Below are 27,713 nucleotides of genomic sequence, written 5' to 3' on the forward strand. Positions count from 1 at the left end.
ACAGCCAGCCTCTTGACTTGTAGATCCTCATTCCAGCCCCATTTTGTGGCTTCTTAAGTCTTGTGGTTTCCATTGAGGATGCATGTTTCCAGACTTTTCTAAATTAAAGTACTTTCTTTGATGATGGAGAGAAGGGTGGGAGGGTTGTTTAACGTTCAAGATGCCTTAACAATGTTTTAAGAAAGGGAGAGGAAAAGGGAAATTCAGTAGTGTCACTCCTAACATTTTGGTGACTGACCATGCCTTTCCCGCTCCTCCTGTTTTTCTTCTTCCTCTTCTCATTTTTTGGTAGTTGAGTTTTGAAATAATTACAAACTTAATGAAAAGTTGCAAAAATTATCAGGGTGTGAAGTTTGATATGTATCTTCAGGTTTTCTGCCTTATTGAGTAAGTTGACTGGGTCTTCTGCATGCATAAACTTTGGGAGGTATTACAGGTTTGATTTTAGACCACCACAAAAAAGCAAGTACCACAATAAAGCGAGTCAAATGAATTTCTTGCTTTCCCAGTGCATATGAAAGTTATGTTTACACTATACCGCAGTTCATTAAGTGTGCGATAGCATTATGTCTAAGAAAAAAACTATATACCTGCATTAAAAAATATTTTATTGCTAAAAAACTGCTAACCATCATCTACACTTTCAGTGGATCATAATCACTGATCGCAAGTCACTATAACATATACTAATAATGAAAAGTTTGAAGTATCGTGAGAGTTCCCAAAGTGTGATACAGAGATACAGAGCGAGCAAATGCTGTTGGAAAAATGATCCTGATAGATTTGCTCGATGCAGTGTTGCCACAAATCTTCAACTTGTGAGAAAACACAATATACGGGTGTTCACGTGTCTTATTACTAATGTGTTTTCTGTGTCTCCTTGCATCTCCTGTCGTTTGTGCTATTCAGTGGTTGCTGCTGGGTTATTTGGTGCACAGCTATTCCTAACTGTATATCCTCATCATGAATTGTGGCTTTGAGCATTGAAATATGTCCTTTTTTCGTCATCTCTAATGATTTTTTGCGTTGTAAGAGTTGGAAAGAAAGAACATCTCTCACATATAAGCATACCTCAGAAAAATGAGAATTTCTCTCAGTTGGTCTGATAGGAGATTTTTACACTGATTCATTGGCTAGGTGAAAGGTAGAGAAGGGAGGTCATTTTAAAATTAATTAAAATTGCTGAATCCAAAGAACAGCTACAGTTTCATTCTTTTGGATCTTTGCCTCTAAACAGTCTCCGGGTAGGTACATAATTCTTTAGTATGTCAAAAATGCTAAGTGTTTAATGAATAAGTTCTGAACTGTAACTAATTAATGGAAAGATAAAAAAAAGTAGTCAACAAATACCTTCTGTTTTTAACACTGAAGGATGGCTTCAAGATGTTTTTCTAAATAGGGCAGGTGAACATAATTGCAGTTCATGTCTTTTTCCAAGTTGAAGTTCTTTCAACACCTACACCTCCACCTTTTTCTTTTCGACCTTCCCACTTTTTATGAAACACAAAGAATTCCAAATTAAGTTCAGGATGCATACATAATATTTTATATTCTTTCATATCTTCTTGCGTTTAAGTTCCTACCCTATAATTACTTAATGTGAACAGATTTCTTGGTGTGGCTAAAATAGCTAGGTTACTTTTAAGTTGTCTCCACAAAGGATCTTATATATTTAACGGCTATAAAAGTGACATTTCCCCATGAACCATAGACCTGGCCCCTAAGATACTTGATTTGCTGCGATCACATTTTGTCTTTTCTGTGTCTACTCATTATTAGGATCATAGAGTTGGAGTTATTAATGTAAAACAATCTGTATCTAAGTCTTTTAATTGTAAATTCAAATTCCCAGGCTCATTTACGTAGAGCTTGGATGGAGGGGTTAGATATTGTTATGGGGCTGGGGACGGGAACATAAGTGAGGCAGGGACAGACAGAGTTAAATAAGAATATTCTAGAAAAATAAATTCTAGTACCTGAGTTAAGATTTCATTTTAATTAGAATCAGTTGTTTATAAACATTTTTGCATTATCAAAGAAAACTTATAAATTATGGCACTCAAAATTCAAAATCTGCTTATTTTTATTCCAAAAAGAAAAAAAATCTGAGATGTGAATCAATAATATTTTGCTATTTTGAGAATCTGTGAAAATGTGACTTCTATGATACAGTTAAGATTTCTTCCTGTATACTTGCTATTAGAAGTCAAGTGTTTCACACTTTAATTCCTTAAAAGGGCTTTTCCCAAGCCCCAGACAATTATTTTCTTTTGCATCCACATTTCTGTGTTTTGAGATGTTGAACTATGAACCAGGTAGGTTTGCTGTACATGTTGTGATGAACACAGTTAATTCAGACATTTCCATAAAGGTCAAACTAGTTATTTGCTTTTTAAAAATTGCATCCTTGTCTTATTTTAAATTTTTGAAGTAGTGATTGTGACATAATTTGTACATGGTTCAAATTATTTACTTAAGAGTTCTTCAGTCTGTAGATTTTTGGATAAAATATAAATCTTTACAATCTCGTAGTTGGGACTCAACTTCAAATTCTCTCCTCCTCCTCTTTCAAAACTAAGTCTTGTTTACTCTCTCACCTCGTTATTTCTTTATCTTATGCCTATAATATACCTTCCCATGACAACTGCTCATAAAATTCTGGTCCTGGGCTGTGGCTGCCATCCTAAAGACCTTTTAGCTCACAGTCCGTCATCTGATTCAACCTCCAGTTCTTTGTTATGTGGCCGCCAAAATAATCCTTCTAAAATATAATTTATCAGGTTAGTCTTCTCACTAAGATTGACATTTTAGCAACTTGGGGATAAAATGTAGATTTGAGGCCATTTTGGTCTCGTTTCCTTTCCAGCCTGACTGGTGCCATTCCCTCACCCTACAGTGTTTTCACAGCATGCTGAATTGCAGGAAGATTCCTGATACCACCAGGTTCTCTACTACTAGCAAGCTTCCTTGTTTACAACACATTTTTCTCCTCTTTTTACTTGTCCTGTCTCTTGCTTCCTCATGTTCTTTCATTCTTTCCTTTATTGCCCTGGTCTGGATGAGGTGCTTCTAATCTGGGCTCTCACCGCATGTCTGCACATTTTTATCTTTTACCTGTTTCACTCTCTGTCTGCACTGTAAGCACTTGAAACATCTTGCTCATTTTTGTCTCTCTGTCATCTGTGATAGGACCCCTTAAATAGGTTCTCAGCAAGGTTCAATTATCCAGATTAGCTAGCACTTTATTTTGCCATTAAGCCCTTTTCATCACTGAGTTTGTTCAGGGTACGCATGAAAACTATGTTGTGTTCTGTTGCTGTTTTCTTTATGTTTTATCTTGAAATACTGACTACCCTCTGTTTCTCTTTCCTCTAAATGCTTATAGTAAAATGCATTTCCCTAAGATTCTAGCTTTAGCATAGATCTATTATGGATTGAGAAAACATTTTCCTACTATTAATTAGGTACTTTGAAAAAGGAGAATATGGTGGGCCAAATGTTAAATATCTCAAGTCACTTAACACTCTTTAATAAAACCCTCCTTCCTTGTTCTTCATCAGGAACTCCCAGTATCAAGAAAGAATCTAATTTATACCATGGTCATTGGCCACAGTAGGAAAACTTGAAATTGTATCTATGGAAGGGGACTTCGCTTTGATTCCTGAAAGCGGCATCACTTTCCTCATCAACTGGAATAAATAGTTCTGCAAGTCAGAATTAATTTAATTAGAAAATAAACATTTAAGAGTTAAAAGGGGCTTAAAAATTTTTTGTAGTTAGTAAATGAGCCCCCTCCCCATGCTTAAGTAAAGTTTAAAATCCATGCATACATTTTGATTTTAATATTTATCAAAAGTATATTTAAAAAAGTGTACTTTAGCCCCTTTGAGAATCTGATTTGGGTACTAATAGTTATTGAGTACTCATTATTTTATATGCATTATTATGTCAAATAGTTTAATTAACTCTGTGAAGAGAGCCCTTAACTGTGGTCATCTTACAGATGAAGAAGCTGAGGCTCTGCAGTATCGGGTGATTCACCCCAGGTCATAACTATTTTTAAATAGAATTTTGAAACTATACAATTATTTGGTTTAATCCTGACAGAAAATGTAGGGCCTATATTAATGTCCCCAATGTGTTTCCTTTTATTAAAAAAAAATTGTTTTTCTAACCACACTGTTAAGTGCCATACCAGTGTATATTACAAGAATGCTTCACCAAATATTACCTGAGTATAAGATGGTTAATCAGCCATTAAGGATCTAAAATTACGATCCTCATAGTGACAAGTTTACCACCAGGCAGGTGGTGAGAACTAGGGAGAACTGGCTCAGAGTGTGAATCTTGGGAACTTGAAGAACCCAAGACGGGGATCTTAAATTCTGCTCACAGGTCTTTCGTCTGGGTCCTGGAAGAGTTTCACATCCACCTAGTTGGTAGGTATTAAAGTGGAAATGAAAATTTCAAGGATGCTGCGGGATTGCAAGAATGGCCACAAATCTTTGCAGTTTCTTCCTTAAAGAAGTGGACTTTATTTCTCCATTCCTTCAGTCTGTTCTGACCTTGTGACTTGTCCCAGTTTTTACGCTGAATGCTCCACCCTTCCCTTAAGTGCTGACTTCTCTCAACAGGATGGGGCTACTTGGCCGGCTGTCTTACTGCTCTTGTTTTTTCCTGAGGTCACTACCTCCACTTACAGAAAGCTTCATCTGCATTTTCCCAACTGTCTTACACCTACCATACATCAGTGTCTTGTTCCCACTCTCCTTCCCTACCTTCATCCCTTATCGATGTTAGGAAACTCTATTTTTACATCTACTTAGAGCTATTTGGCTCACTCTTTGTGTAAATAAAAATTTATAAGCTAAATCAGTGATTTTTTTTTTTTAGTAGGTAAGAATTATTTGCTTCTCTAAAAGTGTCTTCCAGTTTGTATCCATTATAATTTTTGAACAGAATGACTTTGGACATCACTGAAGATTGGCAGGCATTAATTCTAAATGTTTTTTTTTAAAAGATTCTATTTATTTATTTGTCAGTAAGAGAGAGAGTGAGCACAAGCAGGGGTAGCAGCAGGCAAAGGGAGAGGGAGAAGCAGGCTCCTTACTGAGCAGAGAGCCCGATGCGGGACTCGATCCCAGGACCCTGGGATCGTGACCCGAGCTGAAGGCAGACACGTAACCACCCAGGCATCCCCAATTCTAAACGTTTTAAGAGAGTCTATTCTAATACACCTACACAATTTCTTAATTTTAACACTTATCACCTTGTTCTTTCTCTTCTTTTCCTTTAAAACATTACCGAATGATACTTGCTGTTGATAATAGTCAAAGTCCATTAAAAATCATATAATTCTAAAACTCATAGTGTTCATTTATAAATGAATATTTTTATGCCTATGTATTCATAATAAAGTTTATGAACCTACTGCGAAAGTCAGTCATAGTGAAGGGCTGACTAAAAAATAAAAGTGAATACAGGGATTAGGTCCACTCTGTAGAAAAATCATCAGTGCACCCCACAGGAAACGACCTAAGTTTTGAATGCTGTATTTTTAGGGATTCATTGGCTGTATTCACTGATGAAGAACCGAGATAATTTTTATGCATTTGTTTAATCCATTTCATTAACTCATCAAATAATGTGTTTCAAATTTTTTAAAAAGCTTTGGCTGAAAAGCTAGCTTTTCAGGGGCTAGCTAGCTTTTCAGGAAAGCTAGCTAGCTTTCAGGGGCTCATCATCCCTAAATATACCATAGTCCGCATTGCTCCTTTAATTATGTTGTAACGTGTCGCCTCTGTTTTGTCTTGACATTTTCCAGTTTCCTAGTCGATGAATCTGAAACATTTGCTCCTGTTTTCCAATCCTGTTTCCTGTAGTTTCAAAGTGAAATACTATATAAGACTTGATGCAAAGAACTGAGAAAATATAAATAGACCAAACAACAACTTTCATGTTGAGTGTGAACTTTTCTACTAATTTTAGGGCTTTGGGGGAAGGTTAGTTTTCTCAAGCTCTGAAATGTTTATAGCTGAGACTACTTGCATCCAGTGAGAGCTGACCTAAAAACTAGCATCAAATATTCTATAGCCATGAAGATGAACACGAGTTCCCAGCCTTGAAATTCTGAAATTGTGCAGTTATTGGATATTCTGCACATAATCCCATGCCTCCACAACCTTGGTGTAAATGTGCATAGTATTCCTTGAAGAAGAACATTAGCCAGCTCTACTGTGGCTGGTAAATTAACTGATTTACAAGACACATCTTCCGGAAGAGTCATAGAAGTTTATTGTGAATTGAGTGACTATAAGATGATATGGACAACTGGATAAAGCAAACACACTTTAAAAATGATTGATTAGATCAATATCCAATTGATATATTGTGTATCCTAATGGAAATTCTATGTCATAAGACAATTAATATTGCTTATTATGTAATGCGAGTTTCGATGTTGGGAGCAGAATTATCCACATTTGTCAATTTTGCTATGCTTCTCTAAACTTTTTTAAGGGGAGAAGCAGGGGATAAGTTTCACTTTGGTTGAATCAATTAACTTTTCTGGTACGTTTTAGTCTTTCAGTGGTATTTGGAGTTGAGGCCCTAGATTTTTTTTTTTTTAAGATTTTATTTATTTGAGAGAGAGAGAATGAGAGAGAGAGCACATGAGAGGGGGAGGGTCAGAGGGAGAAGCAGACTCCTCACCGAGCAGGGAGCCCGTTGCGAGACTCGATCCCGGGACTCCAGGATCATGACCTGAGTCAAAGGCAGTCGCTTAACCAACTGAGCCACCCAGGCGCCCCCTTGAGGCCCTAGATTTTTTTCTTTTAAATGTGACATAGAAAAAATATTACCCTGAAAATATAATTTGATGACTTTTAGTTGACTTACTATAGAGTTATAGACGCACAGACACCTTAAGCATTAGTTTTTGTTCATCTTGTTTTCTTTAGGGTCAAAGGAACCGATGTTGATTCAGGGAGTTAATCACTTGATCTAAGCCACACCGTTACAGATGGAGCCCCACATCTAACTTGGATTTCACAATTCCCAATTTGTTCTTCTGTGTCTTTCTCTTCTTCTCCCATTTTTTCATTCACATATTTTTTCAATAAATATTTGTTGAACTCTTAAGATTTATTTATTTTAGAGAGAGAGAGAGAGTATGCAGTGGGTAGGACCAAAGGGGGAGGGAAAGAGAGGATCTTAAGCAGACTCCCCACTGAGCATGGGGGCCATCGAGGAGGCTTGATCTCATGACCCTGAGATCACAACCTGAGCCACAACCAAGAGTTGGATGCTTAACTGACTGCACCAGCTAGGTGCCCCATGAGCTCTTGAATTGTTCTAGGCATTGCGTGTTGACCTGAGTGGATGAACCAGAGAAAATTCCCTGCCCTCATGAGTTTATAGTCTAGCTTAATGCTATTCTTTTCACATCACAGGCTTTTTATTTATGAAGGATACTAAAAAGATAAATAACTTAAATTTAAATTTTTGGAGAGAAGTATGGTAAGAATTTTAATTTCAGCAGTTAGGTAAAATAAAATACATAACAGACATTTGAATGCCTACATATTTGAAAATGGTCTATATTGGGGGGCACCTGGGTGGCTCAGCCGTTAAGCGTCTGCCTTTAGCTCAGGTCGGATCCCAGGGTCCTGGGATTGAGCCCCACATTGGGCTCCCTGCTCAGCGGGAAGCCTGCTTCTCCCTCTCCCACTCCCCCTGCTTGTGTTCCCTCTCTTGCTGTGTCTCTCTCTGTCAAATAAATAAAATCTAAAAAAATTAAATAAACAAAAAATAATAAAAATGGTCTATATTGGGAAGGGGAAATTCATTTATATGTGGAGTATCTTTCATGTATTGATGCATTCATCAATCAATGAATATTTATCTATTATTCTGTAGCTCTATATACATATTTTTTATAATATAATAATTTTTACAAGTATTCCTCAGTTTATTTTTAATTGAAATATAATTAACATATCATGTTATACTAGTTTCAAGTGTCCAATATAATGAGTCCATATTTCTATATGTTACTCAGTGCTCATTCAATGAATATTCTTATCATTAAATTTGGTACTTCTGATAATGCAGTTAGAATGAATACTGACAATTGGAATTACTTGTTTAAAATTTAGAGAATACCACTTACAGATTTCTGAAATACGTATAGTCAGTGGAGGTCTCTAATTAACCTTCCTTGGATGAATGCATGGCTATCAGACAGTTAGTTGAATCTTGGTCAGTGTCACTAACTAAAAGAAAATTTTGGAGTGTCCAGAAACAAGTAAGATTGCTCAAGATAAATTAAATATCCATTATGGTTATTTTATGCTGATCAGATGATTACATGGTAGTTTTAACCACTTTCTCAATAATATGCATGTTTTCTCTTTCCATCCCAGTGTGGCTTGTGGTTCTCTAAGGATTTCCAAACTGCCTATGTGGGCAAGAGTCTGTAATGTCACTCTCTCAACCTCAGTCTCTCTGCCTCTCTCTCTCTCATTTCTCTGGTTACATGTTATCTTTTCTCTCTGCTCGTCTAGCCTGGCCTGAAGTGTTGTAAGATGCCTTTCTTCTTCCTGTTTTCTTGTTAGTTCTCACTTCAGTCTTCATGATGAAAGCAGATACTTACTCACCTCTGTGGTTAGCATGTCAAAAGCATAAGTCTTTGGCATAGTGCCTTCCGGAAGATCTTTCCTGCCTGGATAGATTCCTTGTTTTTTCCATTCCCAAACTTTCCCTTTCCTGCAGAGGAACAGAGAGCGCAGTTGAGGAGACTTCAGAAGCCAGGGGCTCTCATGGAACTGCCTCTGCAGAAAGTTCTTTTGACATTTTACCTCTGGGTGTTCCTTATTCCCCACCTTGTTTGGGCAACTAAGTACTCTTGATTTGGGGTGGTGAACTGTGGAGTTCAGGTCACCAGTGGATGGTGCTCCGAAGTGAAGAGTTGATTTCTGGGTGATTTGCAGAATTTTAAAAAGATATCCACATTTTACTACAGTATAGCACTCTTTATGGAACTGTTAATAGCATAACAAACCTGAGTCTCCATGTGTTCCCCTACTCAGCAACTGAAGCTTTGTAGTTGTGATGGGGAGCACCCCCTCCTCCCTGGGCTGGGCCCTGAGGCATAGAGTTTGGCTCAGGGGAGAGGGAAAGGCATCCTTGAGGAATAAGTCATGGCCAGTATTCATCTGCCTGGAGCACAAGACTTAGTTGCTGAATAATGCATATTTAATATATGTCGAATCAGTTCCAGATTTATAAAGGCTGTAACAGTAGATCCTTGTCTATTGCAGTCTACTGTCATCTCTACAGAAGGAGCAGAAGAAAGAATGAAACTAAAAAGTCACCTTTGCTCCTTCTAGTCAGAATGGGAAAAGTTATGATGGCAGGAGATAATGAAACTATTTGTTAAAACGAGATTTTTGGCTTCTCTGTTGGATTTCATTTATTCATAACTCTCTGGATTTCCACCGAGAACTGAATTCAGGGTGATGTTACTTTACAGATTATATGAAAGTGTTATGCATTGTTCTATGTATTTGGATGGGGTTATCCACTCAGGCTCTAAATTATGCTAGTAGATCAATACCATATATGAATCTGAATAAAAATAGTGATTTGGATGAGAACTAGTGTAGATAGTTGAATCCATATCTTATACTATTTTCCAGGGAAAGGTGATGTATTCGGAGACATCTTCTGGAAGGAAACCACCCTGGCTCACGCGTGTGCCAATGTCCGAGCACTGACATACTGTGACCTCCACATCATCAAGCGAGAAGCCTTGCTCAAAGTTCTGGACTTTTATACAGCTTTTGCAAACTCATTCTCAAGGAATCTCACTCTTACTTGCAATCTGAGGAAACGGGTATGTCATGTGGATCCACTTGCCCTTATTAGAATCGATGGGGTTAATATGTCATGCTCTATTAGCTGAGAAGTGCAAGAGGTATTTCATTTTGCACTCGTACATTCTCATCGATGTAAAGTGACATAATTTTCTTTCCCTTTCTTTATATTTTGTTTACTTTTTAAGGGGTAGGGGATTCCTGAGTATATGGTTAAAGACTTGAATCTTTATAATTTAAGTGTAAAATGAAAAACAGAGTTGAAGAGAAACAAACAAACTGTACTATAACCTAATTAGTTCTTAAGGTTTATAATAACTGCCATAAAAATAACATGAGTGTCTCTTAGTTTATTATGTGGGTTTTTTTTTTTTTTAGGTCGGTAAGGTTAATCAAGCTGGTTGCTTATTTTATATTCCTGACTCTATTATAAACACCCTTTCTCATTTAATGATCAGTTCATAAAGCTTATTCCCTGTGAATTCTTTCGAAGCACACTATCTTAAAAAAATAATTAGCCACACTGACATACCCTACAAATAGGTATAGCAGCTCTTAACTTTGCACTGCTGCTGCAACTATAATATTCATGGCCATTTTCTTTTTTATTGATGAGTGTGACACAAATTTAATTTGCCTAAAGAAATCTCCTAGCTATGATTTATAGGTCTTTGGACATAGGCTAGGGCTCTTTTATTGCCAAGAATGAAATACACACTTGGACAACTGCACTTAAGGAATTTCATCTAAAATGATTGCCCATCTATGGTGCAGTATTTTGAAATAACAAGCCTTCCCTCCCACTGCCCCCTTAAATAGGACCTTCTCTTTAGTTAACAGGGAGGAGAAAAATCAAGCCAAGAGACAAATCAGCATCTCTGCTGTAGCAACATAGAAATGAACATAAGCAAATCATTATAATTCTCTACGGGGGGTCCTGGGAGAGGACAGGACTTCTGGAGTCCTATTCGTACTAGCTGTGTCACAGTGTTGGATCTATGTTTGTATAGCATTTTTGGTTTCTATTTTTGTTATAATAAATGGGTATTGAGGATCCACAACCTGCTAGACAATATGTAAAGAGTTGTTGCAAGCACAGAAACAAAATAGAGTCTCTGTGCTTAAGGTGTGAGTCCCTATGCTTAAGCCAAGTGTGAATATTCTATGAAACACAAATAAGTGAAACACATATTTGTACTAGTAATTGAAAGTTAAGGTAGTGGTGGACGTGGAAGGGGGCTGCCGATAGGAACTAACTGTGGAACTTTCTTCCTTATTCGTTAGGGAGTGTGGAGTCTCGTTTAAGTAAAAATATGTCTCCTTTGGTCTGTACTCTACCTTCCCCAGTGACAAATTCCTCTTCTACAAGGCAGCCCGTTAGATATTTGAAACTCATATCTTATCAAGTCTTCTCCAATATAAATTTTGCCAGCTTTGGCGTCTTCCCACATACCACAAGATTACCGAAACCCCTATCCATCATCGTTATGGTCCTCAGGACAGATCTTATTTGTCGCTGTCTTCCTTGAAGCATGTTTACACAGTATCTCATCTGATGTTTATAATATTCCTGTGTAAAAAAAAGGACAGTTATTTTCCTTTCAAAACACATGAGGAAGCTCAGGCCCAGGGGATTAATATCAAATAACCAACTGATATATTTGCAGTGCAAGGTCTCAAAGAGGGATAATTAAGATAACTCACCAGTAGAAAATAAATATTGGTTCTTCAGAATGAGTTCGTCACAAAGCTCTCTCGCTTCTTTATTTTCTCTTTTGCACATCTGAGCATATGCACACCACACACACACAGACACACACACATTGTAATGAATGGAGAGTGCACATACCTCTGATAGGAAGAGAAGCTAGAGACAGAAAACTCTGTGTGTGTGTTTTAAAGATTTTATTTATTTATTTAGAGAGAGAAAGAGAGTGGGCAGGGGGCAGAGGGAAAGTGAGAGACCATCTCCAGCAGACTCTCTGCTGAGCATGGAGCCTGACGCAGGGCTCGATCCCACAACCCTGAGACCATGATCTCAGCCGAAACCAAGAGTTGGACGTTCAACCGACTGCACCAGCCCAGTACCCCTGTGTGGATGGTGTTCCTGCCTCTGCAGGTGCTGGTGCACAAGTTACATCAAATGGCTTCTTCCCTTTATAACCTGCTCCCTGTCACAACCTGTGTCATGTTTTTATTTTTTAATAATTCCAGCCCTTCTTCAATTGACGGATGGTCTCAATAACTTGGCGAAATGTGGGGAGAGGTGTACTGTCAGTCAGTGTCACTTCATTCTCAGGAGAAAAAAAAGTATTCTCATAAAAAAAAAAAAAAACCACTGAGAAAATATCCTCCAATGACTCGTGAGAATAACTACCATTTTGAGAGCCTGTTTTATAGCCATGCACCTCAACATATTTTATATATAATAATTGACCTTATAAAATTTCAGTAACCCACAGATGAGGTACCTTACTTCCATTTCATCGATGAGGAGGCTGAGGTTCTGAGAATGGGACAGCTGGCTGCCAAAGAAATTATGGCTCAGTGTCTGGATTTGAATCCATCTCTGTCTGATTCTAAAACACAGATCTTTGATGCTACCATGTTGCTTTGGCTTGCCAAAATACTTGGTATTTTTTTTCCACGACAATATTCCACAGACACACTGTCAACCATTTATAGTTTCTCATGTGCTCAGTCACTTTCACTTCGTTCCCCATGGAGCTATTAATACAAGGGTATTTTGTTCTTATGGCTATTACTGCAAGCATTCTTGCATTGAGTATTTTTTGTGAATTGGATATTTGTTGTGAGTTGTATAATCAAAACCATATCCTTAGTATGCTCTTGATATCATAGCTATCAGAACCACTAATTAAGGATGTGTTTCTAGTAAGCTGGGGGAGTAGATTTGGAACCCAGATTTTCAGCTGTCACAGATTAAAGCTCTGGCCACATGAGTGGGTGTGGTGGCTGGGTGGAGAGCTTTGCATGGTGTGGGATTCTTGGTGGTTGCAGTAGTGGGGGATGTGGCAGCACTTTAGCTGCCTGTCTCCCCTGCCCCCCGTCTCCATTATGGAAGAATAAGAGATTTGTTATGCCAACATAGTTCCCACTAACCATCCTTAAGTTCCTCTCTATAAAAATTCTAGAACTAGAACTATAATTTCATCCAATAACTAGAGCAGGGGTTGGCAAACTTTCTCTGTCAAGGACCATCAAGGACCATTCAGTAGATATTTTAGGATTTGAGGGCCACAGAGCCTCTGTCTCAACTACTCAAGCTTGCCATGGTGTGAAAGCTGCTGTCTTAGCTCAGGGTGCCCTCACAAAATACTAGACTTAAACAACAGGAATTTATTCCCTACAGTTCTGGAGGCTGAGAAGTTCAAGATCAAGGTGCTGGGCCCAATCGGGTACCAGCGAGAGCTCTTTTCTTTCTGGCTTGCAGACCTCTGCCTTCTCCCTGTGTCCTCACATGGCTGTGAGGGAGGGAGAGAGAAAGGGAAGGGACAGAGAGTTAGGGTTGGGGTTAGGGTTAGGAGACAGAAAGGGACAGAGAGAAGAAGGGGGAAGGAGGGAGAGAGGGAGAAGGAGATCTCTCGAGTACCTCTTCTTATTAGGGCAGTAATCTCATCATGAGGACCTCACCCTCACGGCCTCATCTAAACCTAATTGGCTCCCCAAAACCTTTTCTTCAAATATCATCACATTGGGAGATTAGGGCTTCAAGATATAAATTTGGGGGGAATAAAATTCAGTTCATCACAGCAGCCAAAGATAGTATGTAAATAATTGAGCATAGTTGTGCTTTACTAAAACTACATAAACTGGTGGCTCTCACGGGCCTTAGGGTGTCCATTGCTGAAAGGAGAAGACTGGAAGTTAGCTAGGGAGGACAATGAGTATGCACACAGAATCCTCTCCCCTTGTATTAGAAAGCAAATCTACCACTTGCCACTCAGAGGTTTTCATGAGATGGAAAATGCCACACAGCAGAGGTGGCTGCAGAAGCCAGGTCAGTAACACCCACGAGGGAGGCCAGACTCACATGGCCGTTGAAAACTAGAGTTCACACCATCTATAGAAGGGCTGGCTGCTACTCGGTCTGGTTGCACCCTGCCTTTGTGGAATGCCAGCCCAGTGTTGCTTGGTCTGCCTATTTTTTTTCCTCAGAGAAGACAGAAGTATGAATTTTTATGCAGAATCACATTAGTTTGGTAACTAACTTGCTTTGTGTTTTTTGTTTGTTTGTTTTTCTTTTTTATAAGAATATGGTCAAACAAAGCAAGTCAGCTTGCTCTTGGTCCAAATGTTTGTGAACTAAATGGAATGAGTTCATGAACTCTTGATCTCATGATAGTAGAAGCCTGAAATTTTTACCTGAAGCCTGTGAATTTGGATAAGAAAAATTATTACATCTTTATTTTCTTTAATTTCTAAGTGAAATGTAGCTTTTCCTTCAATTATGAAGGTTGGTAACAAACTACAGTATTAGTTGAAGTACCAAAAGAAATCATAGAAATGTTCATATTATATTGTATTTGTTGAAGTGTTTAGGCTCATCACTACTTAATAATTATCATAGTTATTACAGACGTGATCCTAAGATAAGGCTATTGTGTTAAAAAAAAGTACATAGATTACTATTTTGTGAAATTTTTTTTAAGATTTTTAAAAAAAATTTTAGAAAGAGAGCACATGAGAGCATGAGCGCAGGGTGAAGGAGACTCCCCGCTGAGCAGGGAGCCCGGGGTGGGGCTCCATCCCAGGACCCTGGGATCATGACCTGAGCCTGAGGCAGATGCTTAACTGACTTAACCAGACACCCCACTATTTTGTGAATTATTTTTTAATATTTTGGTAACTGAATTTCAATATAATGTTTTTCATTTGCAATACTATGTATTTTATTTTGTGCATTTAAAACAACTTTTCTGAATTGAGGCCTGTTCCACAGGCTTTACTGGACCGCTAGAGATTAATACCCCCTGTAGTACAGTCAGAAACTGGACTCAGTTAAACAAAAGGACTGGTTGGTGTGTTTTTTCCAATAAGAACACAATTCCATAGTTTTCACTAAGTTTAAACATATTCAGAAAAGGTGTAGGAGAGCAGCAGAGGAAGGTTGACTCACTTGCTGACTGAATGTATTTATTTACTTAGTTAATGGAAAACACAATATGCTGGAATGACAAAATGATGTTTCTCAAGCTGAGGACCAAGCCTCAGGTGCAGGTCTGAAAAGGCAAGTGGCACACCCAGCACAGGTGATATCTACATTTCAAAGGATTTTAATCAGACTTTTAAAGTAATTAGTGCACTTCTGCTCATTCTGCTGAGCTGTGATGCAGTGAAGTTTATCCTCTGTGTAAAAAGAGTTAACAGAGCAGGTCTGACTGCTGTGCTTTGAAAGACCTGCTTATGAAGTGAGCCCTTGGCTGGTTGGCTTCTGGGAACTTGGGTTTCAGGAGGGTTCCCGCCAGGCTAACGGGTGAGAGTGGCTCACGGTGCCCACACTGTTTATTCAAACAGTGTGGTCTGTGCTCAGCATTTACTTATAGCTACATTAAGTATGGTTGGGGTTCTGAGTTATTTCTAAATATTTCCTCCACTTTCAAGCTAGCATGAACATGTTTTCCTCCAGATGGACTATTTAGATAAGAGGAATAAGGAGTTTTATTTCTGTTTTTGGTACTTCTTCTGACAAGACCCTTTGACAAAGTGTGGCCCAGAAAGTATTGGCAGGCTCAGTGTATATCAATATATATCCATCACGACCCTACTACCTACCTAGGGGGTCACAGAGATAAAAGACCCAGTGCCTGCTCTCTAGGGGCCTGCAGTCTAGCAAAGAGTCAAATCCTAACAGAGCCCCATAAGTGTTACGTGAGGGTTTCATTTAGGGTACACAGTGGGGGCGGGGGGAGAGGAGATGAATCCAACTCATCCCAAGGAGGACACAAGGAGACATTTTAGGAGGTGATGATGACATTGGCATTAGGATTTCTTTTTTTTTTTTAAAGATTTTATTTATTTATTTGACACAGAGAGAGACACGTGAGAGAGGGGACACAAGCAGGGGGAGGGGGAGAGGGAGAAGCAGGCCTCCTGCTGAGCAGGAAGCCTGATGCCGGGCTCGATCCCAGGACCCTGGGATCATGACCTGAGCCGAAGGCACACACTTAACCTACTGAGCCACCCAGGCGCCCCAGGATTTCATTTTAAACAGAATAATGTTCTAGAGGAAGGAAGGATCTTGTAGATCACCTGGTCCAACTTACTTTCTTTGCAGATGAGAAAACCGAGACCCAGAGAATTAAATGACTTGCTCAAGTTTGCTTAGCAAATTAGCATCAGAGCTGGGATGGGAATTGAAATCCTTTGAATTCTGTGCTGCTGGTATTTTTACAGGTTAGCCTCATTTACAAGCCCTGTGTAGAAGATTGTGAGTAAAATGCAACACTTGATTGTGTTCATTTTTAACAGGGAAAAAGGAGGGTGGATGGCCTGAGCTTGCATGTGATTCATAGATTGATTTTAGTGTTTTTCACACCATGATTTGGGATAAAACCAACAGTGGAGCCCCCAAACCAACCTGTAGGCAGTGTTCAGAGCTGTGAACAGGACTCCCAATGTCTCTATGAGCCAATGTGTATGGTGTGGCCACAGCAGGTACGTTGCTTGCATTGTGAAGGGTCTCATTTTTAGTAAACCTTGTAACTTACATGTCAGCATTGGTCGAGAGGTGTTACTGAATATGGTGAAATACTGCCTTGCTGATAATCCTGTGGTTCTGATGTACTCTCTGCTATTGGGCCAGTACTTTTTAGAAATATACGGGCTGCTGCAGCAGTTAGTATAAACATGTATAAAAAGAAAACTTCCCACATTAAACAAAACTCCTATTTTTTCCATCTATTTTGAGTTATTTTCTTAAGAGTCTAGCATTTTCACATTAGAAGTTATGAAAAAAAATATTGATGAGTTTACTGCCCAGAGTGACATTAGTGCTAAAGCTGTTAGTTGATTAAAAAAGGGAAGAGGGAGAGGGAGGAAGAACGATTGGAAGGAAGAAATAAAAGAAAAACAAGTATTTCCATATAGAATTGGGAAAATTTGAGACCCGACAGCAGGAAGCAGGGAGGGAATGAGCTGGTGGTACCGAGAATGACTCTGTTAGGAATGAGAATGAAGAATGCCATGTGGTCGATTCCAAAACTCAAATGAAGAGATTGCTAACTGAAATTTGAAAAGAAAAAAAAATAGTTACGATTGAACAGTGTCAGTATGGGCCGAAAACTGGGTAGTAAACTGGGCTTCCCTCTTAAAGGCCATATCTATTATATTAATGAGTGTGAACCCCTCTGTAGTTCCAGGTTGAGTCGTCATGGCCAGAGAACTATGTGTCTTTCTTTTCATTCTGTGGCTCTGCTGAATTTGTTGCTGGTGTTGTGAAAATTTCTAAGCCAAATGGCCGCAGAGAAAATGTTCCTTGTACATCTACTATTGTGATGGAGTGGATCCCCTTGGACATTGATCAAAAGTGATGCCAAACTTGCTCTTAGTCGTGGTCTCAAAGAGACGTTGCCTCGGAGACCCATCTTGCTCCTAGTTTATACTCCTTTTTACTGAACATCTCTGTAGTTCAGACACAAGCTAATCCAGGACCTGCTAACGGTATTAATGTATCCCTTGTATTAATCTGCTCAGAGTGCCATAACAAAATAACACAGACTGGGTGGTTAAACAGAAAGGGATTATCTGACAGTCTGGGGGCCAGAAGTTCAAGACCACAGTGCCAGTAGGGTTGGTGTCTGGTGAGAGTTCTGTCCTTGGGTTGCAGATGACTGCCTTCCCGCTGTGCGCTTATACGGCCTTTCCTCTGTGCATGCATCTGAGGAAAGAAAGAAGGAGCTCTCTCATGTCTCTTCTTATAAGAACATTAATCCTGATAGAGCAGAGACCCGACCTTATGACTTCATTTAACCATAACTGTTCAGTTAGAGGCCCCATCTCCAGATAGAGCCGCACTGGGGGTTAGAGCTTAAACATATGAATTTGGGAGAAGGACGCAATAACCCCATTTTTTTAAATTAAATATGAAGGAGTAACTTTGAGAAGTATTCTAAAATCAAAACTTACAGCTGAACTAGGTCTGCATTACCGGGGATACGCAGCAGCATCAGCGTTCAGGACTGATTTTTGTAACGTTGAGGCGATGCATGATTATCAATACTAGCAAAACATTCTTGGGCTCCTACTGTGATTTAAGAAAGGATTCTCATTTAAATGTAGACAAATTTCCCCCAAGAATGATGAATACACGTTGTAAATTGGAAAAACAGAACACGGAGGTACTTATCCCTTTCACCCCATAAAGCCAGCGTCCTTTCCCACAAATGGCCCTTTTCTTAAGTGGTGAGAGTAGCAGAAGCCAGCTGGTCATGTTATGGCTAGGGAGAGCACCGATCCTGTATTTTAATGTTACAGTACTAAGAAACAGTGGGTTAGGCTCACTCTTGCGTTCACACAGGCTCAGAGCTCAGTAACTGTTGTTCTTTCCAGAAAGCATTCTTATCCCGGTGAATCCAGTGGCACAGAATTTTTTTTTTGCTGTAAGCAGTGAAGCATTTCTAACAAATTACCTTCTATGGATGGAAAACAGACTGGAATCGGCTAGGGAACAGGCTTTGAGGACTTGCGTGGTGGACACATGCTGCAGACTACGTGTTTCTCAGGGGTCAGTCCTGGTATCTTCGAAGAAGGACTCTAGGATTGTTGTAAGGGCAGTTCCAACTTCACCACTTTCTTTTCTTCCCCTTTCTCCCACCCTGACATAGCAGCTGAAACAAAATATGGGAGTACATTCATTCCGCAAGCCTTCAACTTTTGTCATCCCATTAAAAAGACATCACTCAAACACTGTCCACACTTGGGATAAAAGCTAATATGGTCTCCCTAAAACTCCAAAGTATTCTGTAGACTCTATGCTTCTCTCCTAGCCCAGACCATGGTACTTTGGTTTCCTATATACATTTTTGTTCTTTCAACTCACCAATGAGCTCCTTAAAGTAGGTATTTTCTGTGCTCTCTTCACTGCCAATGAGCAGAATAGTGCCCGCTGTGTCGTTGAATGAGTGATTCGGTGAATGAATGCAAAGGGAAGCAGACATAACCGGCCAGCACAGTTTTTATCCTCACTGACTGGAATAATCACTGTCATCCAGAAAAACAAATGATACCCTTGACAATTTTGGCAAAGAGCCTTATGAAATAGGATTATGAAAAGGACCATTACTAATTAGTGTTAAATCACAATTAGAGTTGAGCCCTGTATGCTGGCAGATTCTGCACAAGGCAGCGGTCTCTCCAGCACGTTCCGAGTACAGCAATCTTGACATCATCACGTGCATTAAGATCACCTGATGCCAGGGGCTGTGATCCTCAGAACAGTACCTTCCTCTCATTCAAAAGGACTTTGAAGAACAAACTTTTGCTCAGTTTCCTTTGAAGAGTCTGCCTACACCCTTGGATGTGAGCAGGGGGCAGTTACCGTTTTCATTCTCTTAGCTGATCATCAGGATTGCAGATTCACTGTGAATGCCCAGGCACCAGTAGCTCTGCTTCCGTTCTGCGGCTTGTAGAAGTTTCCCCTCCAGACCAAGGGAGCTCGCTGCCTTGCAGTTTACACAATACAGACTCTGTCTCGTTTGAGCTTCAAATCGACACTGTAGGGAAGGGAGCTAAGAGAGGTGAGGTGACTTGCTTGTGGCCACACGGCTGATCGCCGCTCTGAAGTTCCAGCCTCCATGTCTCCGCTCCAAACTGGCTCTCATTCCACTGATGGGGGTTAAATAGGCCGACTTTCAGCAATTCCAGAAGTTTATCATGTGCATTTAGAGGAAGCAGAGACTTAATTATGCAGTCTTTTGATTCCTTAAGCTGCTTCTATTTAGGGCTCTCTTGATCCGCTTCCAGATCTGCTTCCAGAATAAAACCTTTTCCACATTTAGTTACCAGGACTAGGTTCACAGATCCCTCACTCTTCAGTGATGCCTCCAAAGCACTATTTAAGGACAGTGTTTCCCAAGTTTCAGAGTGGGGTCAGGATTCAGTCATTTACCAACATACTTGACAGTCGATTATACTGTCTGTTTGATAGCTCCTCTTTTCAAAACTAGAGTTTATTTTTATTGCAAGAAAATATGTATTCTAGTAGTAAACGAGGGAAATGGATAAGCCTTTAGTATAGTCAGAAGACTGTTTAACTAATGTAAGAAGGTAGACATTTTATAAATCATTTTTCTTGGGAATCCTCAAAGTAGTCAACCGTCCACTTGAAACATTTGTTTTTATTTTAGGGCTGAATCCTGCCTGGCAATAATGCCTTTTTAGGGTCATCATAGCTGGATTCCAGACTGTTCATTTCCATGTGTCTACCACTTCTTAATTCTCAACCATTGATGTTTGATGAGGGGCCTTTGGAAGTACAGTGCTATGTCACACCATCTTCATTTAAAGGAAAACCCTCCTTTTGAATGAACCAAGCAAGGATTTCTATTAATATCACGACTGAAATGTATGTAATAGTTGCTTTCCTAATTCCTTTTGGTATTGATTTGAATTTCAAATACATGCAATTTTCCCTATACTAATTTCTTATGTATCTTTTTCCTTCTCTGTTATGGAAAAAGAAATCGGTGGATCACCTCTGTGGTTGTATATGTAGTATATATATAATATATAATAATAGGTGTGTATTTTACATATGTATACATATTACTTATATATATTTTACATATATATATATATAATGTTAAGTTTGGATCTGTTCATGGATCTGTATTTCAGTATATTTTCAGGCAGAGCTCTTTTGGAGGGTTCCTCCCTTCCCAGGCCCCAAGACAACATCTAAATTTGATTACAGAGTTTGTCTTTATAGGGATTTCTTCCCTTCACTTTTTGAGCTTAATCCACTGACTCAGCTTTTTCTATCCTCTTAGGAACCTGAGAAAATATTGAGCTCAATAGACATGTATTCAAAAGGTTTCCATGCTGATTCTGAGAAGTAGCGTTTGTAACACTTTACAACAGATTTCAAAAGGTTATTCAGTGGAGGGGTTTCAAGATGTTTATAGTGAATTCAGACTATTGCCAGAAAAGTAAAATAAATACTGCATTAAAATATATCAATATATGTAGACTAGAAAGCATTTTAGAGCATTATATACATTTTGCAAATAAAAAAATAGAGATATGCTCTGTGGTTAGACTGAATTCTTAATAGTTAACTATTACGACCAAAATAGTATCTTGTCTTCCTGGAATGTCCATTTTTTTTCCCCATCTAAGAGGTGCATTTCATAGATTTTGACATTCCAATCAAGTGATCTTCCCCAAAGGAATCAAATCAAGTCATCCTACCAAATAATCAGAGACACTCAGATGACCCAGTGAGGCTACAGTAATTTCTCCCAGAGACAATCATTCATTTTCTACCTCTTCTTTCTGAATCAGGTTATACTTGATTTACCCAACACTTTCAGAAGTTGGCATTTGATTTCACTGGGGTTTGCCCTGTGTCCACAGTTTGATCCTTTAGAGAGTGATGTCATCTGTTGTAGAAGTTCAGCAGAGGCGCCGTCCCTTAGGAAACTCACAATCTTGAAGGCAAACTGCAGAGGAAAGACGGTAACCGCTCATTTTGCACGTCGGAAGCAGCTAGGTTCCCCTAATAGCAGCACACAGAAGTAATGCCGGGCACTGGACCCTGGCCAGGAATTTGCTTTCCTCTTTTACAGGTGCTTTAGCAATAGCTTTAAATGTGGTTGTGAATGGCAGCATAATCCCAGCAGGTTAGATGGGTAATATGTAACACACGTCCTTTGCAAGTTAGTTTCCTGTGACAGGAAGATACATAACCCCTTCTTGAGTGAGAAAAGCGTGTTTCCTAGTGTTCGGAAATTCAGAAGGTGGGATGTCAAATGACCCACTTAGCCATTGTAGAGTGCACTATTACATGGGGAAGGGTCTGCTGTGCCAGCAAAAAGCAAGCACAAGAGATCAGATCCAGCCTTCCGGATTTATGACTCCATAAAATGAGGCCAACTGCCAGCTTGTTAATAGCCACATTGCCACACCTGACAGTCACCGAGTGGCTTGTTACTGTAATCATACACCAGGAAGACTTTCTCCATAGGCTGCTGGGAGTGGGAATGGTCGTGTGGAGTAAAGAAAGTGCCTGGCGGGGCCTCAGTCCCTTTATTCTGATGCAGCTGACTTCTCCCAAGGGTTTGTAGAGAAGGTCGCAATAATGGCTGTTTGCCCTGGTGAGAAAACTATGAGAGATTTGGATTTGGCTGTTTTGCCAAGCTCAAAAATCTCTGTTTTGGGGTTCCTGGGCCATTCTACTTGGCACATTCCTTTTAGAAGGGTGTTTTTAATTGTGAACCAGCGATTCTGTGGAGGTTGACAACATAAACGAAGCTCAAACGATGCTGAGAGAGGGAGAGAGAACTTTAAAATTTCAAAGAACCCCCAAGACAAGTCTGTCAGCAGAAAAGACTTACAACAAATGTAATTATATGAAAATGTATCTGATGCTTGAGGGTAAGCTGGCTTTACTATGCCAAACAGCATATGACACTTGAATTTCCAGTTTTTGAGTAAATTTTATAAAACAAACATATCAATTTCTTTCTGGAAGCACAGGCACCTCAGTATTTTCCATGGCCATATATTCATATCCCAGAAATAAATTTGCCATTGATGCCATAGAAGTTCAAATTATCCAGGTATTTTTTCATTTTGTCCAAATCCCTTTCAGAAAAATATGACCAATTTAGAAAACTGCTATTTTAGATTTCAGTTAGTGGCAGAATTCAATGGTCAGGTGTGTTCCAGTCTGTCAAAGATGCAGCTGATTAATTTTGATTAAAGATCAGAGGTGCATTTAATACCTCACCAAAATAAAATCAAACTAATGTAAGTGACCAGGGTTATGATAAAGACAAACTATAGCCATTCATACAGCAACAAAAGTGGTTGTTTTAAATGGAGAGCAAGGCCAAAGGTTTTCCTATATTGAGATATAAAAAGACCTCTTTAAACTAAAAATTTGAGATCACATCTTTAAAATATGGGACAGTGAAATCATCAAAATTTAGACAGATGGAAGGCAACTTGGGAAAAAATACGTTATGAAACTTGAATTGCTCTTTTATAAAAGAAACTAATCACCTTATCCTGTGATCTTGGCTCCTTCCTCAAGGATCAGCTCTGTCCTCACTTTGTCCATTTTCCTCCTGTGTTCCAGCTCCATGTGACCTCTCCTTTCTCTGTACTCCTGTACCACGCACCACTGTAGCATTTTTCTTCAATATTTACTGTATGTTGCTTTGCAGGGTTATGTGTATTCAATAGATGGCCTGTCTTCATGCATTGGCTATTAAGCTTAATTATTAAAGATAGAGAAATGTCTATTATCCCATACCTCCAACTGTTCTTTGTGCTCTAGTACTCCATTGGTATTTCTTGATTGAATAAGTAATAATATTGCAGAGTTTATTGATTTCAAGCAATGTGTGTTGCTTCCCTTTCTAGTAGTAGAGCCTGATACCTATGGAGGAGTAAGCAGTGAGGGGAAAGTCGCAGGAAAAGAGGTATCTGATTTATTTTTAAAAAAATTCTGATAATTATTAGGATAGTTTTGAATGTAGACTTAGTAAGAATTTGCAAAGATTACACTTTCGAGAAATTAGAAAATTCTTTGTGAAATTAAACATGAAAAATTTAGACTTGCCATTGGATTACTGTGAGCAAATACATCTTAACTGGTTAAAACTTGTCCACAAATAGTAAAGGGAAATGGCAATATTTGGGATTTCCGGGAGGCACTTGAATTATTTCTTCACTAGAATTAGACATTCAATTTAGAATAAATCTTTAGTTGTTTTGGTGAAGGAAAAGGGAGAAAGCGTGTCCTAAACACATGGCTCCTTTACTCTTAAACAACTGTAGGCAGAAGTGGGCCATAGCTTCTACCCAATTCAAAAAATAAAAGTGATCCTATTTACACTCATAGCCAAGGGGCATCTATACTCCTTCCCAGGGAATGTTCTAACATCTCTCTTTGTAAGGACTTAGAAAGCCAGCTTCGGGTTCAAGTGGGTGATCTTGTGCACATGAGTTTATCACGATGCCTCTGTCATACATATATAAAATGAAATTAACAGTAGCCAATAAATATCCATGGAGTGTTTCTGAAGTGCCAGGCACTTTTCTAAGTGCAGAATACCGAGGAGTGAATAAAGCAGAGATTTCCCTGTCTTCGTGGGGTTTAGGATCTAGTACCCACCTCACAGACTTGTTGTGTTAAGTGCATACAGACTATCCCACCTGAGCTTTTAGTGAATGTTGGCAGTGATGGTGCCAGTGATGATGGAGATGAAGATAGTGGTAAGGACGCATTTCAGAAATGGCAGTGCTAGCCTGCTGCCCGTGATCCTCTCCCAAAATTCTAATGGGAAGAGAAGGTCGGGCTGTAGTCTCAGTATCAGCTGTCAGTCACCGGTGATAAGAGAAGAAATGTTAACAAAGCACCTCAGTCTAATCTCTGTAGAAGATAGAATCCCCCTCTTGTAAACAAAATGTAATAGGTAATGGCAAGGACTTCCATACACAGCAGTAAAATATGCTGAAAATTGCAGAAATAAACATTTCTACGCTTGCCCCAAAGAATGTTGAGTTTTCCCAGAGGAAATGCCTACTTTCTTCTGTTAACACAAAACAGTATCTATCTCTACCTCTTTCTAAACTCCACACATTTAGCATAACTTCTATTAGGGGTAAACTCCCAACTGTGGTCTCTAACATTGGATGAAATGATTTGCTTGATGGTACATATTAAGGGAACAGACAGGAGTTGGGGATGTCAAGCCCAGTTCTTGGCACTTTTTGCTCATGGATTGTATTTCTGTAACCTAGGTTAATGAGCAACGTCCATGCTCTGTTTTGTTGTGCATGCTAAGAGTAGCATTAGCCAATGTACTTTGATCTAAAAACTTGCACTTTAACTATAGGTTCTAAACTTATGCTGAATTATATCTATCAGAGTTTGACTGTCTGAGCATTCTGCTCACCATTGAACTACTCCTCCCAACCAAGCCCCTGTGGCTATAGTAACAGTTAACTATGTAAATGTGTTTCCCTTAAGGGTGACACTCAGGGAAAGCATTGGGACAAATGGAAAAAAGCTTTTCTGTCTGTGTCTTGTATTAACCCAGTAGCTAACCAAGTAAACCAAGAACTAAGTTCATTCTTTTATTTAGAACCGGAAACTAAATTTGCATTGCACTTTTAGAAGTGAAAGGCAACTACGTTTTCTTTCATAAAATTTTTAAATTTCACCTGCCTTTAACATTAGGACATCTCTGAAGGACTTATTTTAAAAAAAAAATACTATTTGCATCCATTCATCTGCTTGTGAAAGAACATAATAAAGAAAGGCCACTCGTATGTAGAGAAAGAGAAATATTGCTTGAACAAGCTCATACCACTAGTCAGATCTGTTAAAGAAAAGGTGAGCTCATCTTTCCTTTTTATAATATTCCCTACAAGAAAAAGTTGCTCATTTTATTCATGTTTGACATTTTATAAAAAAGGTAAAATTCGTTTTTAATGAAAAATATTCCACGGGGTTATTAATTAAAAGAAATGCAGGAAGAAAAATGCATCATTTAAAAAAAGAGCAACTCATGAATAAGAGAAAGTTTCAGGAAAAACTACAGCTCAGTGAAATCTTCTCAGGATTGCTGGCTGGCTGGGCACCAAGTTTTGCATCAAAGCTTTGGTTAACTTAGAATAGTAGCTCCTTGAGCTTATTGCTTGAATCTTTGATTATACTCATTTTTGGCCCATTGTTCTCACCAAATTGTAAACTACTTGAGGCCAAAGATTATGAATAATGTAATCATTGCACCTATAGTATTTTCTACTGTAATGTTCAAAAAATGTTTGGCAGGTGATTGAATCAATATTTGAGTGTCTCCTATTTACAAGAGGACTGAATATAGTTATTATTACGTGGATTTATGTTCCCCTAACTTAAATAATATCTCTAGGAAAAGGTTAAAAAGGCTAGAATTGTTTAATTTGTTGAAGAGAAGTTAATGCTATAAAAAAAATCTGCAACAGAGCACAGTCACGAGAAAATTGTAACATATATTTTCCCTTTGGTGAGTCATACTTTCCTCTCACCTCCTGGAACTTCTAATCTTTCCTCCATCCCTACTCCCTATAAACCTTATTCTCCACACAGCTTTTTAGAGCTTAGAGGTAGCCACTCTTCTGCCAAGTCTGACATCTATCTTTTGGGGCATTGTGGAGGTACGAGGGATCCAAGATAAGAGTATTCCTATGTTCAGCTCATATTTGGAACCAACTGAGAGATCAAAATATGACTTATTCCTAAGAAAGCTGATTTGGCTTTAGGGCTTTATCAAGTGGACTTTCTACATGTTAGCCCTGAGTTAGGTGTATTTACCCTCTAGGCACTGGTCTGGCTGGGAAACCAAAGCTCTTCCCTAATATGGCAGAACCTGCTCTGATACACTCGTGCCTCAGTAGATGGGCCAAATGCTCCATCTCTGTAGAGAGGACTCCTCAGAAAGGGGAGAGGAAATGGATAGGCTCAGCTTCTTTTTCCAACCTCACTAACCAGAGAGATGGCTCCTTTTCTGGGGAAAAGGAAGTGAAAGATGGAGGAAAATGTTAGGAATATTAGCCTAGTAGAAGTCACTTCATTTGTATTCTCCCCTCATGAGTACAAGTGGAATCACAGTGCTTACGAATCATTTATAACATACAGGCATAACATCCATATGCATAAAATATATAACATTTATAACATGTACAACACTTATATACAATTATAACATGTATAAAACTGATAACAAATACATATGAATATATAAAAAATATATATGCATATAACATATATATTTCACAATATAGTGCACATATTACATATTACATATGTATATTTACACTTTAAAAGACTATTCAATCTCTACCAGTGGAATTCCAGACAAAGAGATTATGACCTGAAGGATTGCAGGTAACATGGAGGAGTTGCCTTGTGGCCACGAACATTTTGGGGGATGATTTAGACCAGACCATAGGACAAAGTGAGGATTGCAGACTAAGGACGGCAGAATCACTTGGATGCTTTTGTCAAGTTGCAGATTCTTGGGTCCCACTTCAGATACTGAACCACAGTTAGCAGTTATGGGGGGCAAGGATTCACTCCAGGTGATTCACGTGGATGGTAGGACTGGAGAGCCACTGCATGACTTTAACGTGTATGGGGGATTGTGATCACCTCCCCATCCCCCAAAAGGAGAGAGAGAAAATGGCTCAGCTATACGGTGACTTATTTAGATTATGAATGAAGCTGTCCTGACAATAAGGGTGACCGGGCAAATGGCTGCTCTGTATGGAAACTGTGAATAGTTCCAAGCATGCAGCATGTTTTACCTAGACATTCCTGGCACTCACATCCGTGCTGGGACATAGGATCCATATGGGAAGCAGGAGTAATATTATCCAGTCTGTCTTCTCATGGACCGTGATGAGTATCCTAGCCCCTCACCAATGTTCAGCCCCCATTCAGCCTTTATTCCGAGGCTCTCTCTGGCCCCTTGCTTCTAACCAAAGTCCCTCTTCCAAGGATTGCTTAAGTAAAAATAAAGTAAGCATATGTAATTAGTTCTCTGAACGTTTTATTTATTTTTTTTTCACGTAGGTATTAAATTCATACTTGTTCACAGAGCT

General features: G+C 39.0%; 1 protein-coding gene across 1 annotated transcript in view; it reads left to right on the plus strand.

Moving 5' to 3' along the window:
- Positions 1-27,713, plus strand: part of KCNH5 (potassium voltage-gated channel subfamily H member 5) — a 305,062-nt gene that overhangs the window by 248,344 nt on the left and 29,005 nt on the right. The window contains exon 10 of the mRNA XM_035728053.1: positions 9,699-9,895. Within this exon, the coding sequence (XP_035583946.1) occupies positions 9,699-9,895 (197 nt within the window). The remainder of the gene's footprint in view (positions 1-9,698; positions 9,896-27,713) is intronic.

The sequence above is a fragment of the Zalophus californianus genome, chromosome 6 (assembly GCF_009762305.2).
Source record: "Zalophus californianus isolate mZalCal1 chromosome 6, mZalCal1.pri.v2, whole genome shotgun sequence".
In the NCBI taxonomy this organism is placed as follows: Eukaryota; Metazoa; Chordata; class Mammalia; order Carnivora; family Otariidae; genus Zalophus; species Zalophus californianus.